At 36.0% G+C, this 18,243-nt stretch overlaps 1 protein-coding gene across 1 annotated transcript in view; it reads right to left on the bottom strand.

Moving 5' to 3' along the window:
• Positions 1–102: 102 nt before the first annotated feature.
• LOC105380235 (dynein axonemal assembly factor 5) overlaps positions 103–18,243 on the bottom strand; it is a 40,922-nt gene continuing 22,781 nt past the window's right edge. The window contains exons 12-14 of the mRNA XM_048626918.1: positions 1,454–1,646; positions 501–692; positions 103–327 (exon numbers count right to left, since the gene is read on the bottom strand). Coding sequence (XP_048482875.1) covers positions 197–327; positions 501–692; positions 1,454–1,646 — 516 coding nt within the window. The 3' untranslated portion in view covers positions 103–196. The remainder of the gene's footprint in view (positions 328–500; positions 693–1,453; positions 1,647–18,243) is intronic.

Here is an 18,243-nt window from a genome sequence, read left to right as displayed (position 1 = left end):
GATAAAAATAAATAAATGCCAACTTAAGTAATTTTATTGTTTATAATGCTAACTTAAATAATTTTATTCTAATCATAAGACACAAACACAACACAACATAAAATTATTGTTATTAATTAAATAAGATAAAGCCAAAAGGCACTTCATGGTGAAATTCTTTGTTTATAACTAAACTATTTTAAGTAACAAAATAAACTTATATTTTTAACTTGTCGATATGACTAGAGAGCCGCTCATAAGCAGCTTTGTTCCTGTAGAGGTGAACGTTGGCGTTCACCTTCTTTTCCAGCAATTTTGGCTCGACGTCGCTCAGTGTTAAAAGTGCATCTGAAAGTATAAAGACAACTTTTATACAGGGCCAATCCCGACAATGTAATTTAGAACCTCGGGAACATTCACCAACGGTCGTATCGCTGCCATATAAAATTCCATCCGATATTAGTATTAGTTATTAGCTTCTAAACAACACAGAATACCTACAGATATAATTATTTACGTACCAAGCATTTCCTTTCTAAACGCCTCGTCATTATCGTCCAAGTGTACTAGCATTGCGCTGTACATAGCGTCGATATGCGCGCCATACAATATCGTATCGTACGGCCGAGGTCGGTTAGTGAACAGTTTGCGAAGCGTTTGAACAGCAAATGAACGGACCTTGTCGTTGCTGTCATCCAAACGTTTGAGAACCACTGTGAAATAAAATGACGGTTATTATTATGAAGTTTAGTGTAAAATTATGGCAACACTGAAAATTGGCAGCGGAAATATTGCTATCACTTCACTCCAACTCAATCGACGAGTCTTGGAGGGTCCCTCCAATTGACAACATTTCAAATAAAATGCGCACCGATTTTATTTTATTTTCGACGAGATATCACAAATTTAGATGACCCGTATTTTTTTATTTCTTAATATTTCTATGTTTTAATATATTTTTTTGATTTCAAAGTTCAAAATATTTTTAGTATGAGTGACGTCACGTCGAGGCTTGGGATAAAAATATTTTCGTTGCCTGCCTAACCTAAAAAAAAAAGTTGGATGACATTAACTTGACATGAACAAGGACCAATCAGCTTCAACTTCAACTTTATTTTGTGGCAAGGACCAATCACGAACTTCCGTCATTGACAAGGACACATAAAAGTGACAGACATTTGAGTGATGTTTGTCATTGTCATTGTCATTGTCATTGTCAAAGTGACATAACATGTTTTTTTTTGTTTATGTTTTAGAAGTAAAAGCCCGTTTAATTATTATGCCACATCTTGATGTCACGAATGATAATTTAGATTTTTATGTTTTTCTCTGAAATAAATCAAGAGAAAAAACGGAAACATTTTTTTTTGTGAATATTAGAGCCATATCTCTAAATGGTTTTCGAATTTCAAGTGTATAAAATTTTGAAATGTTGTCAATTCCTTATTAAAATACGCTCCATGGTATCACTCACCAAAATACAACTTATGCAACATCTCCGCAGTAAAGCAGTCGGTTTCCTTCGCCACCGTGGTGAGGTAGCAGACGGCTCGCAGCGAGTGTTGCCGCGTCAGGGCTGAGTTGTCCTCCACCAGACCCACTAGTAGAGGGACTATTTGATCCAGGAATGGCTCTAGGGACTCTTTGGTCGGGAACAGGTTTACTATCTGGAAACAGATGGAGTTATATAAATAAAACTAGAGGTCGCGTTGTGGCGCGGGCTGCAAGCAGCCGCGCGGGGCTTTGATGCCTTTGGTTCGGTTTTAGCAGGGTATTGACTTCAACATATCGTAGCAAATCTTTCTTGCGTTTTGTTACGCCTTAAAAACTGTTTTCAGTATGAATTTCGATTTCAGCAGGGCTTTGACTTGACCATGACTATACCGTAGCAAATCATTCATGCGTTTTGTATTGCTATAAAAACTGTTTTCAGTTTGATTTTCGTTATGACAGGGTACTGATAATTTTGTTTTAGGTGGGCTACGGTTCTCAGTATGAATTTTGGTGAGATACGGTTATTCACTTGAGCATTTTTATGGGGTTAAATTTTCTCTTGAAATCTAATTTCAGTGTAAATATAGGTATAACGTAGATAGGGAAGCATTTAACGTAGCTGAAAAATGATTTCAGTATGAAATTTGGTAACAGATGGGTATTGACTTTGCCATAATACAACGGATATTTCTGGCATTAGGGTTTATATTTAAAAAAAAAAAACACTACCGGAATGTTAATATTTGCCTTGAAAACCATTTTTATTGTGAATTACGGATAGTCTTCGCATAGGTTGCGTTGTGGCGCGGGCTGCAAGCAGCCGCGCGGTGCTTTGATGCTTTTGGTTTGGGTGTGAAAATGTTTTCAGTATGAATTTCAGTTTCAGCAGGGTATTGACTTGAATATACCGTAGCAAATCTTTCTTGCGTTTTGTTATGCGTTAAAAACTGTGTTCACTATGTTTTTTATACTGATGATTTTGTTTCAGGTGGGATTAGTTTTCAGTATGAATTTCGGTTTCAGCAAGGTATTGTCTTGAACAAACCGTAGCAAGTCTTTGTTGTGTTTTGTTTTGGATTAAAAACTGTTTTCAGTATGAATGTCTTTATTAAAGGGGTACTTTTGATTTTATTTCAAGGGGGTTACAGTTTTCAGTATGAATTTCGGTTTCAGCAGGGTATTGACTTAAACATACCGTAGCAAATCCTTGTTGCGTTTTGTTATGCCTTATAAACTGCTTTTACTATGAATTTCTTCATTAAAGGGGTACTGATGATTTTGTTTTAGGTGTGATACGGTTTTCAGTATGAATTTTGGTGACATACGGTTATTCACTTGACTATAACGTATCGAATATTTTATGGGGTTTAGTTTTCCCTTGAAATCTAATTTCAGTATGAAATTTGGTAGTAGATGGGTATTGATTTTCTCATAATACACTCACAACTTACAAATTCAAGAAATATCCGTTGTACACTGAATGAATAAGTTCCACTCACAAAATGCCGACCCCATACGACCCCAATTCCTGTAGAGTTTTTTAAAACTCCACAGGAATGTTAATATTTGCCGTGAAAACTATTTTTAAATTACGGATTGTCTCACACAAATACGGTAGAGAAACTGATCTATATCGAAATTTTTTGGTTTCGTAAACTTTACCTAGTAGCGAGCGAACATCGTTTTGTGTACAAATATTGGGTTCTTTAATACCTCATAAATCTGAGTCACCTCCATTCGCGCGTTTTTCTAGCGTCTCGATTATTAGTTTATTCTGTCCTGAAAAGAAACGTGATTTGAATATACCGTAGCAAATCTTTCTTTTTTTCGTTATGACTTAAAACTGTTTTCACTATGATTTTCATTATAACAGGCGTACTGATGATTTTGTTTTAGGTGGGATACGGTTTTCAGTATGAATTTTGGTGAGATACAGTTATTCACATTACTGTAACGTATCGAATATTTTATGGGGTTTAGTTTTCCCTTGAAATCTAATTTCAGTATGAAATTTGGTAACAGATGGGTATTGACTTTGCCACAATACACTGACGGGCAATGAAAAGGTTCCACTGAGAAAAGCTAAACGGAAAAATCTAGCTTAATGCCGTCTTCTGCAACATTGACGTAGGTACATTCAGCAGAGCGTCAGGATATTACCAACTAAAGACGGTAATAATTTGTTCCAATTTAAAATTATAAATCTTTGTAACAATTGGGGTCGTATCGTATGGTGTCGGCATTTTGTAATTTGAACTTTTTCATTGCCCGGGAGTGTACAACGGATATTTCTTGAATTTGTCTTTACATAAAAAATCTCCACAGGAATGTGAATATTTTCCTTGAAAACAATTTTCATTATGAATTACGGAGTGTCTCACACAAATACGGTAGAGAAACTGATCCATATGGTATATTTTTGGTTTCTTAAAGTTTACCTAGTATCGAGCCGACGTCGTTTTGTGTACAAATATTGCGTTCTTTAACACCTCATAAATCTGAGTCACCTCCATTCGCGCGTTTTTCTAGCGTCTCGATTATTAGTTTACTCTGTCCTGAAGGTAAACTTTTTCATAGCAACGAAATACACAGGCTTTTTTATTCTTACGTGGATTTGTTGTTTAAGACCTTTTTTTACAGAACTGTGTTTTACTTCAATTTAATCCATAATTGAAACTACAAACGCGCCCAAACCTTTGTCTTTCTTTTTTATTCATTCAAGGTATTTTTTTGCCACAATTGGCTCTCAGGTTATAGGTATAGTTGTGTTGACAAGGGTATGAGTAGTGCTGTCTCGCTTCTCTCGGCGCTCCAGGGTTTGCGGTATGGTGGTTTACATTGTTTTGCCTCGCTTCGCTCGGCTTCTCTTTTACGGTAAGGTAATACTTAATTTGTATTGCCTCGCTGCGCTCGGCTCTTCAGTTGTTGTGGTATAATGTTTTGAAATGTTTTGCCTCGCTACGCTCGGCTCTCCAAGGTTTGTGGTATGGTGGTTTGGATTGTTTTGCCTCGCTGCGCTCGGCTCCTCTCCAGGTCTCGGAATGGTAGTCTCGGTTGTTTTGCCTCGCTTCGCTCGGCTCTGCAGTTACATAGGCACTTGCTGTTTATTGTACTTTAGCCTCGCTTCGCTCGGCTCTTCGGGTTTTCGGATGTTGGTTTCAGTAGTTTTGCCTCGCTCCGCTCGGCTCTCTAGGTTTTGGATTGATGGTTTAGGTTGTTTTGCCTCGCTTCGCTCGGCTTTCCACTTCTTAAACGGGACTTTTCCCGTAGTTTTTCTTAATTGATATGGACTGGTTTTATTTTGGTATAGCTTGTAGAAGGACTATGGCCTCGCTACGCTCGGCACTTACACTGTGGTAAAGTTGATTTACTTTTTGTATATTTTTAGGGAAAATATTTTTTCCTCTAAAAGTGGGGAGTTTTTATTTAAAAAAATAATTCTTTGTATTTATCTTCACAAATGCGCCATATACCACAAATCTGTCTGACCACTTCAAAGCGGTGAAATTGCTAATGTTGGCAATTTTTTCTTCGTTTTTAGGGAAATTTTGATTTTTTTCCCTACAAGTGGGAAGTTTTTATTTAAAAAAATATTTTTTTGTATTTATCTTCACAAATGCGCCATATACCACAAATCTGTCTGACCACTTCAAAGGAGTGAAATTGCTAATGTTGGCAATTTTTTCTTCGTTTTTAGCGAAATTTTGATTTTTTTCCCTACAAGTGGGGAGTTTTTATTTAAAAAAATAATTCTTTGTATTTATCTTCACAAATAAGCCATTTACCACAAATCTGTCTGACCACTTCAAAGGGGTGAAATTGCTAATGTTGGTAATTTTTTCTTCGTTTTTAGGGAAATTTTGATTTTTTTCCCTGCAAGTGGGGAGTTTTTATTTTAAATACTTATTGTTTGTATTTATCTACACAAATGCGCCATATACCATAAATCTGTCTGACCACTTCAACGGGGTCAAATTGCTGATATTGGTAATTTTTTATACGTTTTTAAGGAAATTTTGATTTTTTAACCGACTTCGAAAAAGGAGGAGGTTCTCAATTCGTCTGTATGTATGTTTTTTTTTTTTTTTTATGTATGTTCATCGATTACTCAGCCATTTATGGACCGATTTTGAAAATTCTTTTTTTGATGTATTGGGTTGAGCTCAGGGGTGGTCCCATTTTTTTTTCAGAATTTTATTCCACCCCCAAGGGTGGGTAAAGGGGTAAAAACAGGGGTATAAATTTCCATTTTGGGCACTTATCAACCGATTCTTATGAAATTTATAACGTAAATATTGTTATTATAACAAAAAGATATGATGGTGACCTTGAGCTGATCTGATGATGGAAACGGAAGGCAGTCAAGGGAACTCCTCAACGGTATATAGCAACTACCTCGTGTTTGGGCTCGAATGATTCGTATTAACGAGTAGGACATATTGGTATCATTTGCATCTTACTTTTGATTGATAATTATTGCAAATAAACTAAAAATAACAAAATAAAATAATAATTTTAAAAAAATTAAAAACCGACTTCAAAAAACCACTAAAACGTAAGAAATAATTTAAGGTTTAGACCAATCCTAGGTCACAGTATAAATATACCTAAGCAGGTACTGTTCTTTTTTGAAGTTGGTGCCATATTTCTTCAGATTAACTACTTTGTCACTGCACCAACATCAAAAAAGAACAGTACCTGCTTAGGTATATTTATACTGTGACCTAGGATTGGTCTAAACCTTAAATTATTTCTTACGTTTTAGTGGTTTTTTTTTCCTCATAGGTGGGGAGTTTTTATTTTAAATTAAAATTGTATGCATTTAACTACACAAACGCGCCATACATTCGAATCTCCTCAGACCATCACAAAACGACAAAATTGCATATTTATGTAAATTTTCCCATGTTTTTAGAGAAATTTTGTTTTTTTTTCTTTAAGTGGGGAGTTTTTTATTATTAATTAAAAATCTATGCATTTCACTACACAAACGCGCCATACATTCGAATCTCCTCAGACCATCACAAAACGATAAAATTGCATATTTATGTATAATTTCTCATGTTTTTAGGGAAATTTTGTTTTTTTCCCTTAAAATGGGGAGTTTTTATTTCATAAGAAAACTAAATGCATCCACCTACACAAACGCGCTCTACAAGTCAAAACTGTCAGACCACTCAATACAGCTGAAATAACCTAAAAACATTTAAAATTTCTCTTTTACAAAATGGCTGCCACTTCATCCGCCATTTTGATTTTTGCAGTTTTCGGAATTTTCCCATGAATTTCACCATATATCCAACCATGTACAAAGAAAAACATCAACCCACCTTCCCCCCTTCTGGGAGATCAATTCACCTCAACTTGAATCGACGTCGAACTTTTTCAAAAATATAATCTCCCGTATTTCTCAGGGTTGCCAGCCGAAAGTGATAAAAATAGTCAAATGTCATTAGTATGAGCCTTTCTGACTAAACTGCATCATTTTTTAAAATCCAAAACGGTTATTTCTATTTTTTATGTTATTGGGGAAAATATCAAAATTTTCCCTAAAAATGGGGAAATTTTATTTAGTAGGTATAGTCTACTCAACAAACTACACAAATGCGCCATACAAGACAAATCTCCCCAACCACTCTAAATAGGTAAAAAATCCAATCAAAAATCGTGAAAAAAAGTCACTTTTACAAAATGGCCGCCAAAGCAGTCCGCCATTTTGTTTTTTCAACTTTTCGGAATTTTCCCATAAATTGCACCATAAAACAGACCATGTCAAAAAAAAATCATCACCCCACCTGCATCCCTTCTGGGAGATTAATTCACCTCAAGTTGGGTCGACGTAAAAAAATCCGGAAAAATATAATCTCGCCTATTGCTCAGGGTTGCCAGTCGAAAGTAATAAAAATGGTCAAATGTCATTAGTACGAGTCCTTCCGACAAAACTGCATCAAATTTTAAAATCAAAAGTGCCTATTTCTACTTTTCATGTTTTTGGGGAAAATCTCGAAATTTACCCTAAAAATGGGGAAAATTCTTTCGCATGGCAACTCTACTCGTCAAACTACACAACCGCTCTATACAAGTCAAACCTGTCAAATGCCTGGAACACAATAAAAAAATGCTTTGAAAATCCCCGAAAAAACACGTTTTTATAAAAAAATCTCCCCTCCCCCCGTAATTAAAAATAAATCATTTTTTGGAATTTTCCCGTAAATTTCATCATGTTCCTCACCGTTTACAAAAAACAGCATCCCCCCACCTCTCCCCCTTCCGGGAGATCAATTCACCTCAAGTCGGGTCTGACACGCCCTAAACTTTACGTCACTACAACTCGGCCGCCATTTTGTTTTTTTATTTTTTTATATTTTTTTTATAATCTGTCAGACATTCTTAATACACCCTCGAAATATAAAAAAATGTATGGTCACCAAAATGGAGGAACAAAAAAAATTTTTTTTTTTTACAACTTTTTTTAAAATGTCGAGGTTTTTCTCTACTCACCTGAGCACCCTGTACATTTCCCTAAAACATTATTATATCAAAAAATGGCTCCTTCTGGGAGAACTACTATGTCAATCAGTCAGTCAGTGGTAATCCAGCTTTATATAATATAACTAGAGGTCGCGTTGTGGCGCGGGCTGCAAGCAGCCGCGCGGGGCTTTGATGCTTTTGGTTTAGGTGGGAGACAGTTTTCAGTATGAATTTCAGTTTCAGCAGGGTATTGACTTGAGTATACCGTAGCAAATCTTTCTTGCGTTTTGTTATGCGTTAAAAACTGTGTTCACTATGTTTTTTTTTTATTAAAGGGGTACCTACTGATGATTTTGTTTCAGGTGGGATTAGTTTTCAGTATAAATTTCGGTTTCAGCAAGGTATTGTCTTGAACAAACCGTAGCAAGTCTATGTTGTGTTTTGTTTTGGATTAAAAACTGTTTTCAGTATGAATTTCGTTATAAAAGGGGTACTGATGATTTTATTTCAGGGGGGGTTACAGTTTTCAGTATGAATTTCGGTTTCAGCAGGGTATTGACGTAAACATACCGTAGCAAATCCTTGTTGCGTTTTGTTATGCCTTATAAACTGCTTTTACTATGTATTTCTTCATTAAAGGGGTACTCATGATTTTGTTTTAGGTGTGATACGGTTTTCAGTATGAATTTTGGTCAGATACGGTTATTCACTTGACTATAAACGTATCGAATATTTTATGGGGTTTAGTTTTCCCTTGAAATCTAATTTCAGTATGGTAGTAGATGGGTATTGATTTTCTCATAATACACTCACAACTTACAAATTCAAGAAATATCCGTTGTACACTCCCGGGCAATGAATAAGTTCCACTCACAAAATGTTTTTTAAAACCTCACAGGAATGTTAATATTTGCCGTGAAAACTATTTTTAAATTACGGATTGTCTCACACAAATACGGTAGAGAAACTGATCTATATGGACATTTTTTGGTTTCGTAAACTTTACCTAGTAGCGAGCGAACATAGTTTTGTGTACAAATATTGGGTTCTTTAATACCTCATAAATCTGAGTCACCTCCATTCGCGCGTTTTTCTAGCGTCTCGATTATTAGTTTTTTCTGTCCTGAAAAGAAACTTTTTCATAGCAACGAAATTTACAGGCTTTTTTTTATTCATTAATTTCTTATGTGGGTTTGCTGTTTAAGACACAGTAAGGAGGATAAAGTGCGTTTTTTAACATTATAGAACTATGCTTTACTGAAATTGAATTCATAATTGGTTGCACACGTATATGGAACTATATAAACGCGGCCAAACTTAGACTTTGTCTTTCTTTTTTATTCATTCAAGTTATTTCTTAACCACAATCGGCTCTCAGGTTATATACGTAGTTGTGTTTGCGAGGGTTTGAGTAGTGTTGCCTCGCTTCGCTCGGCTCTCCAGGGTTTGCAGTATGGTGGTTCGCATTGTTTTGCCTCGATTGGCTCGGCTCCTCTTTTACGGTTAGGTAATACTTGAGTTGTATTGCCTCGCTGCGCTCGGCTCTTCAGTGGTTGTGGTATGATGTTTTAAAATGTTTTGCCTCGCTACGCTCGGCTCTCCAAGGTTTGTGGTATGATCGTTTGGATTGTTTTGCCTCGCTGCGCTCGGCTCTCCAGTTAAACAGGCAGTTGGTGATTAAAGTAGTTTAGCCTCGCTTCGCTCGGCTCCTCTCCAGGTCTCGGAATGGTAGTCTCGGTTGTTTTGCCTCGCTTCGCTCGGCTTTGCAGTTACATAGGCACTTGCTGTTTATTGTGCTTTAGCCTCGCTTCGCTCGGCTCGTCGGGTTTTCGGATGTTGGGTTCAGTAGTTTTGCCTCGCTCCGCTCGGCTCTCTAGGTTTTGGATTGATGGTTTAGGTTGTTTTGCCTCGCTTCGCTCGGCTTTCCACTTCGTAAACGGGACTTTTTCCGTAGTTTTTCTTTATTGATATTAATAATTATGATACCTTATGCCTCGCTTCGCTCGGATTTCTTTTCTTTATGGCAGGGTTAGTTGTCGGATGCCTCGCTGCGCTTTGCTGGTTTTATTTTGGTATAGCTTGTAGAAGGAATATGGCCTCGCTGCGCTCGGCATTTAAACTGTGGTAAAATCGATTTACATTTTGTATGATTTTTCGGAAAATATTTTTTCCCTTTAAAGTGGGGAGTTTTTATTTTAAATAATTATTGTTTGTATTTATCTACACAAATGCGCCATATACCACAAATCTGTCTGACCACTTCAAAGGGGTGAAATTGCTAATGTTGGTAATTTTTTCTACGTTTTTAGGGAAATTTTGATTTTTTCCCTAAAAGTGGGGAGTTTTTATTATAATATAAATATTGTTTGTATTTATCTACACAAATGCGCCATATACTATAAATCTGTCTGACCACTTCAACGGGGTGAAATTGATAATGTTGGTAATTTTTTGTACATTTTTAGGGAAATTTTGATTTTTTTCCCTAGAAGTGGGGAGTTTTTATTTTAAATAATTATTGTTTGTATTTATCTACACAAATGCGCCATATACCATAAATCTGTCTGACCACTTCAAAGGGGTGAAATTGCTAATGTTGGTAATTTTTTCTACGTTTTTAGGGAAATTTTGATTTTTTCCCCTTCAAGTGGGGAGTTTTTATTATAATATAAATATTGTTTGTATTTATCTTCACAAATGCGCCATATACCATAAATCTGTCTGACCACTTCAACGGGGTGAAATTACTAATGTTGGTAATTTTTTGTATGTTTTTAGGGAAATTTTGATTTTTTCCCTAGAAAAGGGGAGTTTTTATTTTAAATAATTATTGTTTGTATTTATGTACACAAATGCGCTATATACCATAAATCTGTCTGACCACTTCAACGGGGTGAAATTGCTAATGTTGGTAATTTTTAATACGTTTTTAGGGAAATTTTGATTTTTTTCCCTATAAGTGGGGAGTTTTTATTTTAAATTAAAATTGTATGTGTTTAACTACACAAATACGCCATTCACTCGAAACACCTCAGACCATCTCAAAGTGATAAAATTGCATATTTATGTAAATTTTCCCAATGTTTTTAGGGAAAATTTGTTTTTTTTCCTATAAGTGGGGAGTTTTTATTATTAAATAAAAATCTTTGCATTTAATTACACAAACTCGCCTTACATTCGAATCCCCTCAGACCATCACAAAACGATAAAATTGCATATTTATGTAAAATTTCCCATGTTTTAGGGAAATTTTGATTTTTTCCCTAAAAGTGGGGAGTTTTTATTTCATAAGCAAACTAAATGCATCGACCTACACAAACGCGCTCTACAAGTCAAAACTGTCAGACCACTCAATACAGGTGAAATAGCCTTAAAACATGTAAAATTTCTCTTTTACAAAATGGCTGCCACTTCATCCGCCATTTTGATTTTTGCAGTTTTCGGAATTTTCCTATTAATTTCACCATATATCCAACCATGTACAAAGAAAATCATCACCCCACCTCCTCCTCTTCTGGGAGATCAATTCACCTCAACTTGAATCGACGTCGAACTTTTTCAAAAATATAATCTCCCGTATTTCTCAGGGTTGCCAGCCGAAAGTAATAAAAATAGTCAAATGTCATTAGTATGAGCCTTTCTGACTAAACTGCATCATTTTTTTAAATCCAAAACGGTTATTTCTATTTTTCAGGTTTTTGGGGAAAATCTCAAATTTTTCCCTAAAAATGGGGAAATTTTATTTAACTGGTATAGTCTACCCATCAAACTACACAAATGCGCCATACAAGACAAACCTCCCCAACCACTCTAAACATGTGAAAAAACTAATCAAAAATCGTGAAAAAAAGTCACTTTTACAAAATGGCCGCCAAAGCAGTCCGCCATTTTGTTTTTCAACTTTTCGGAATTTTCCCATAAACTGCACCATACATCAGACCGTGTACAAAAAAAATCATCACCCCACCTGCCTCCCTTCTGGGAGATCAATTCACCTCAAGTTGGGTCGACGTAAAAAAATCGGAAAAAATATAATCTCGCCTATCGCCCAGGGTTGCCAGTCGAAAGTAATAAAAATGGTCAAATGTCATTAGTACGGGTCTTTCCGACAAAACTGCATCAAATTTTAAAATCAAAAGTGGCGATTTCTACTTTTCATGTTTTTGGGGAAAATCTCGAAATTTACCCTAAAAATGGGGAAAATTCTTTCACATGGCAACTCTACTCGCCAAACTACACAACCGCTCCATACAAGTAAAACCTGTCAAATGCCCCCAACACAATAAAAAAATGCTTTGAAAATCCCCGAAAAAACACGTTTTTATAAAAAAATCTCCCCTCCCCCCGCAATGAAAAAAAAAAGATTTTTTGGAATTTTCCCGTAAATTTCATCATGTGCCCCACCGTTTGCAAAAAACACCATCCCCCCACCTCCCCCCCTTCCGGGAGATCAATTCACCTCAAGTCGGGTCTGACACGCCCTAAACTTTACCTCACTGCAACTCGGCCGCCATTTTGTTTTGTTATTTTTTTATATTTTTTTTATAATCTGTCAGACACTCTAAATACACCCTCGAAATATAAAAAAATGTATGGTCACCAAAACGGAGGAACAAAAAAAATTTTTTTTTTTTACAACTTTTTTTAAAAAGTCGAGGTTTTTCTCTACTCACCCGAGCACCCTGTACATTTCCCTAAAACATTTTCATATCAAAAAATGGCTCCTTCTGGGAGAACAATCATGTCAGTCAGTCAGTGGTAATCCAGCTTTATATAGTATAATAACTAGAGGTTGCGTTGTGGCGCGGGCTGCAAGCAGCCGCGCGGTGCTTTGATGCCTTTGTTTCGGTTTCAGCAGGGTATTGACTTGAACATATCGTAACCAATCTTTCTTGCGTTTTGTTATGCGTTAAAAACTGGGTTCACTATGTTTGTTTTATTAAAGGGGTACCTACTGATGATATTGTTTCAGGTGGGATTAGTTTTCAGTATGAATTTCGGTTTCAGCAAGGTATTGTCTTGAACAAACCGTAGCAAGTCTTTGTTGTGTTTTGTTTTGGATTAAAAACTATTTTCACTATGAATGTCTTTATTAAAGGGGTACTGATGATTTTATTTCAGGTGGGATTAGTTTTCAGTATGAATTTCGGTTTCAGCAGGATATTGACTTGAACAAACCGTAGCAAGTCTTTGTTGTGTTTTGTTTTGGATTAAAAACTGTTTTCAGTATGAATTTCGTTATAAAAGGGGTACTGATGATTTTATTTCAGGTGGGGTTACAGTTTTCAGTATGAATTTCGGATTCAGCAAGGTATTGACGTGACCATACCGTAGCAAATCCTTGTTGCGTTTTGTTATGCCTTATAAACTGCTTTTACTATGAATTTCTTCATGAAAGGGGTACTGATGATTTTGTTTTAGGTGTGATACGGTTTTCAGTATGAATTTTGGTGAGATACGGTTATTCACTTGACTATAACGTATCGAATATTTTATGGGGTTTAGTTTTCCCTTGAAATCTAATTTCAGTATGAAATTTGGTAGTAGATGGGTATTGATTTTCTCATAATACACTCACAACTTACAAATTCAAGAAATATCCGTTGTACACTCCCGGGCAATGAATATGTTCCACTCACAAAATGCCGACCCCATACGACCCCAATTCCTGTAGAGTTTTTTAAAACTCCACAGGAATGTTAATAGGTATTTGCCGTGAAAACTATTTTTAAATTACGGATTGTCTCACACAAATACGGTAGAGAAACTGATCTATATGGACGTTTTTTGGTTTCGTAAACTTTACCTAGTAGCGAGCGAACATCGTTTTGTGTACAAATATTGGGTTCTTTAATACCTCATAAATCTGAGTCACCTCCATTCGCGCGTTTTTCTAGCGTCTCGATTATTAGTTTATTCTGTCCTGAAAATAAACTTTTTCATAGCAACGAAATTTACAGGCTTTTTTTTATTCATTAATTTCTTATGTGGGTTTGGTGTTTAAGACACAGTAAGTAGGATAAAGTGCGTTTTTTAACATTATAGAAATAAGCTTTACTGAAATTTAATTCATAATTCGTTGCACACGTATATGGAACTATAAACGCGGCCAAACTTAAACTTTGTCTTTCTTTTTTATTCATTCAAGTTATTTCTTAACCACAATCGGCTCTCAGGTTATATACGTAGTTGTGTTGACGAAGGTTTGAGTAGTGTTGCCTCGCTTCGCTCGGCTCTCCAGGGTTTACAGTATGGTGGTTCGCATTGTTTTGCCTCGATTGGCTCGGCTCCACTTTTACGGTTAGGTAATACTTGAGTTGTATTGCCTCGCTGCGCTCGGCTCTTCATTGGTTGTGGTATAATGTTTTGAAATGTTTTGCCTCGCTACGCTCGGCTCTCCAAGGTTTGTGTTTGTTGGTATGATGGTTTGGATTGTTTTGCCTCGCTGCGCTCGGCTCTCCAGTTAAACAGGCAGTTGGTGATTATAGTAGTTTAGCCTCGCTACGCTCGGCTCCTCTCCAGGTCTCGGAATGGTAGTCTCGGTTGTTTTGCCTCGCTTCGCTCGGCTCTGCAGTTACATAGGTACTTGCTGTTTATTGTGCTTTAGCCTCGCTTCGCTCGGCTCGTCGGGTTTTCGGATGTTGGTTTCAGTAGTTTTGCCTCGCTCCGCTCGGCTCTCTAGGTTTTGGAATGATGGTTTAGGTTGTTTTGCCTCGCTTCGCTCGGCTTTCCACTTCGTAAACGGGACTTTTTCCGTAGTTTTTCTTTATTGATATTAATAATTATGATACGTAATGCCTCGCTTCGCTCGTATTTCTTTTCTTTATGGTAGGGTCACTTGTCGGATGCCTCGCTGCGCTCGGCTGGTTTTATTTTGGTATAGCTTGTAGAAGGACTATGGCCTCGCTGCGCTCGGCACTTAAACTGTGGTAAAGTTGATTTACATTTTGTATGATTTTTCGGAAAATATTTTTTCCCTTAAAAGTGGGGAGTTTTTATTTTAAATAATAATTGTTTGTATTTATCTACACAAATGCGCCATATACCATAAATCTGTAGGACCACTTCAAAGGGATGAAATTGCTAATGTTGGTAATTTTTTCTACGTTTTTAGGAAAATTTTGATTTTTTTCCCTAAAGGTGGGGAGTTTTTATTTTAAATTAAAATTACATGCATGTAACTACACAACCGCGCTATACATTTATAACCCCTCAGACCATCTCAAAGGGATATAATTGCATATTTATGAAAAAATTCCCATGTTTTTAGGGAAATTTTGATTTTTTCCCTACAAGTGGGGAGTTTTTATTTTAAATTAAAATTCTATACATTTAACTACACAATTGCGTTATACATTCCTAACCCCTCAGACCATCTCAAAGGGATAAAATTGCATATTATGTAAAATTTCCCATGTTTTTAGGGAAATGTTGTTTTTTTCCTCATAAGTGGGGAGTTTTTATTTTAAATTAAAATTGTATGCATTTAACTACACAAACACGCTATACATTCGAAACCCCTCAGACCATATCGAAGTGATAAAATTGCATATTTATGTAAATTTTCCCATGTTTTTAGGGAAATTTTGTTTTTTTTTCCTATAAGTGGAGAGTTTTTATTATTAATTAAAAATCTATGCATTTAACTACACAAACGTGCCATACATTTGAATCCCCTCGGACCATCACAAAACGATAAAATTGCATATTTATGTAAAATTTCCCATGTTTTTAGGGAAATTTTGATTTTTTTCCCTACAAGTGAGGAGTTTTTATTTTATAGAAAAATTAAGCGTACCTAAACACACAAACGCGCTCTACAAGTCAAAACTGTCAGACCACTCAATACAGGTGAAATAGCCTTAAAACATGTAAAATTTCTCTTTTACAAAATAGCTGCCACTTCATCCGCCATTTTGATTTTTGCAGTTTTCGGAATTTTCCCATGAATTTCACCATATATCCAACCATGTACAAAGAAAAACATCACCCCACCTCCCCCCCTTCTGGGAGATCAATTCACCTCAACTTGAATCGACGTCGAACTTTTTCAAAAATATAATCTCCCGTATTTCTCAGGGTTGCCAGCCGAAAGTAATAAAAATAGTCAAATGTCATTAGTATGAGCCTTTCTGACTAAACTGCATCATTTTTTAAAATCCAAAACGGTTATTTCAATTTTTTATGTTTTTGGGGAAAATCTCAAAATTTTCCCTAAAAATGGGGAAAATTTATTTAACTGGTATAGTCTACCCTACAAACCACACAAATGTGCTATACAAGACAAATCTCCCCAACCACTCGAAACATGTTAAAAAACCAATCAAAAATTGTGAAAAAAAGTCACTTTTACAAATTGGCCGCCAAAGCAGTCCGCCATTTTGTTTTTTCAATTTTTCGGAATTTTCCCATAAACTGCACCATACAACAGACCGTGTCCAAAAAAAATCATCACCCCACCTGCCTCCCTTCTGGGAGATCAATTCACCTCAAGTTGGGTCGACGTAAAAAAATCCGAAAAAATATAATCTCGCCTATCGCGCAGGGTTGCCAGTCGAAAGTAATAAAAATGGTCAAATGTCATTAGTACAGGTCTTTCCGACAAAACTGCATCAAATTTTAAAATTAAAACTGGCTATTTCTACTTTTCATGTTTTTGGGGAAAATCTTGAAATTTACCCTAAAAATGGGGAAAATTCTTTCACATGGCAACTTTACTTGTCAAACTGCATAACCGCTCCATACAAGTCAAACTTGTCAAATGCCCCCAACACAATAAAAAAATGCTTTGAAAATCCCCGAAAAAACACGTTTTTATAAAAAAATCTCCCCTCCCCCTGCAGTAAAAAAAAAACAATTTTTTGGAATTTTCCCATAAATTTCATCATGTGCCCCACCGTTTACAAAAAACACCATCCCCCTATCTCCCCCCCTTCCGGGAGATCAATTCACCTCAAGTCGGGTCTGACACGCCCTAAACTTTGCTTCACTGCAACTCGGCCGCCATTTTGTTTTTTTATTTTTTTATATTTTTTTTATAATCTGTCAGACATTCTAAACACACCCTCGAAATATAAAAAAATGTATGGTCACCAAAAAAGAGGAACAAAAAAAATTTTTTTTTTTTACAACTTTTTTTAAAAAGTCGAGGTTTTTCTCTACTCACCCGAGCACCCTGTACATTTCCCTAAAACATTTTTATATCAAAAAATGGCTCCTTCTGGGAGAACAATCATGTCAGTCAGTCAGTCAGTGGTAATCCAGCTATATATATTATAACTAGAGGTTGCGTTGTGGCGCGGGCTGCAAGCAGCCGCGCGGTGCTTTGATGCCTTTGTTTCGGTTTCAGCAGGGTATTGACTTGAACATATCGTAACCAATCTTTCTTGCGTTTTGTTATGCGTTAAAAACTGGGTTCACTATGTTTGTTTTATTAAAGGGGTACCTACTGATGATATTGTTTCAGGTGGGATTAGTTTTCAGTATGAATTTCGGTTTCAGCAAGGTATTGTCTTGAACAAACCGTAGCAAGTCTTTGTTGTGTTTTGTTTTGGATTAAAAACTATTTTCACTATGAATGTCTTTATTAAAGGGGTACTGATGATTTTATTTCAGGTGGGATTAGTTTTCAGTATGAATTTCGGTTTCAGCAGGATATTGACTTGAACAAACCGTAGCAAGTCTTTGTTGTGTTTTGTTTTGGATTAAAAACTGTTTTCAGTATGAATTTCGTTATAAAAGGGGTACTGATGATTTTATTTCAGGTGGGGTTACAGTTTTCAGTATGAATTTCGGATTCAGCAAGGTATTGACGTGACCATACCGTAGCAAATCCTTGTTGCGTTTTGTTATGCCTTATAAACTGCTTTTACTATGAATTTCTTCATGAAAGGGGTACTGATGATTTTGTTTTAGGTGTGATACGGTTTTCAGTATGAATTTTGGTGAGATACGGTTATTCACTTGACTATAACGTATCGAATATTTTATGGGGTTTAGTTTTCCCTTGAAATCTAATTTCAGTATGAAATTTGGTAGTAGATGGGTATTGATTTTCTCATAATACACTCACAACTTACAAATTCAAGAAATATCCGTTGTACACTCCCGGGCAATGAATATGTTCCACTCACAAAATGCCGACCCCATACGACCCCAATTCCTGTAGAGTTTTTTAAAACTCCACAGGAATGTTAATAGGTATTTGCCGTGAAAACTATTTTTAAATTACGGATTGTCTCACACAAATACGGTAGAGAAACTGATCTATATGGACGTTTTTTGGTTTCGTAAACTTTA

Source organism: Plutella xylostella, chromosome 17 (genome assembly GCF_932276165.1).
Source record: "Plutella xylostella chromosome 17, ilPluXylo3.1, whole genome shotgun sequence".
NCBI lineage: Eukaryota > Metazoa > Arthropoda > Insecta > Lepidoptera > Plutellidae > Plutella > Plutella xylostella.
This window is presented reverse-complemented; position numbering and strand designations above follow the sequence as displayed.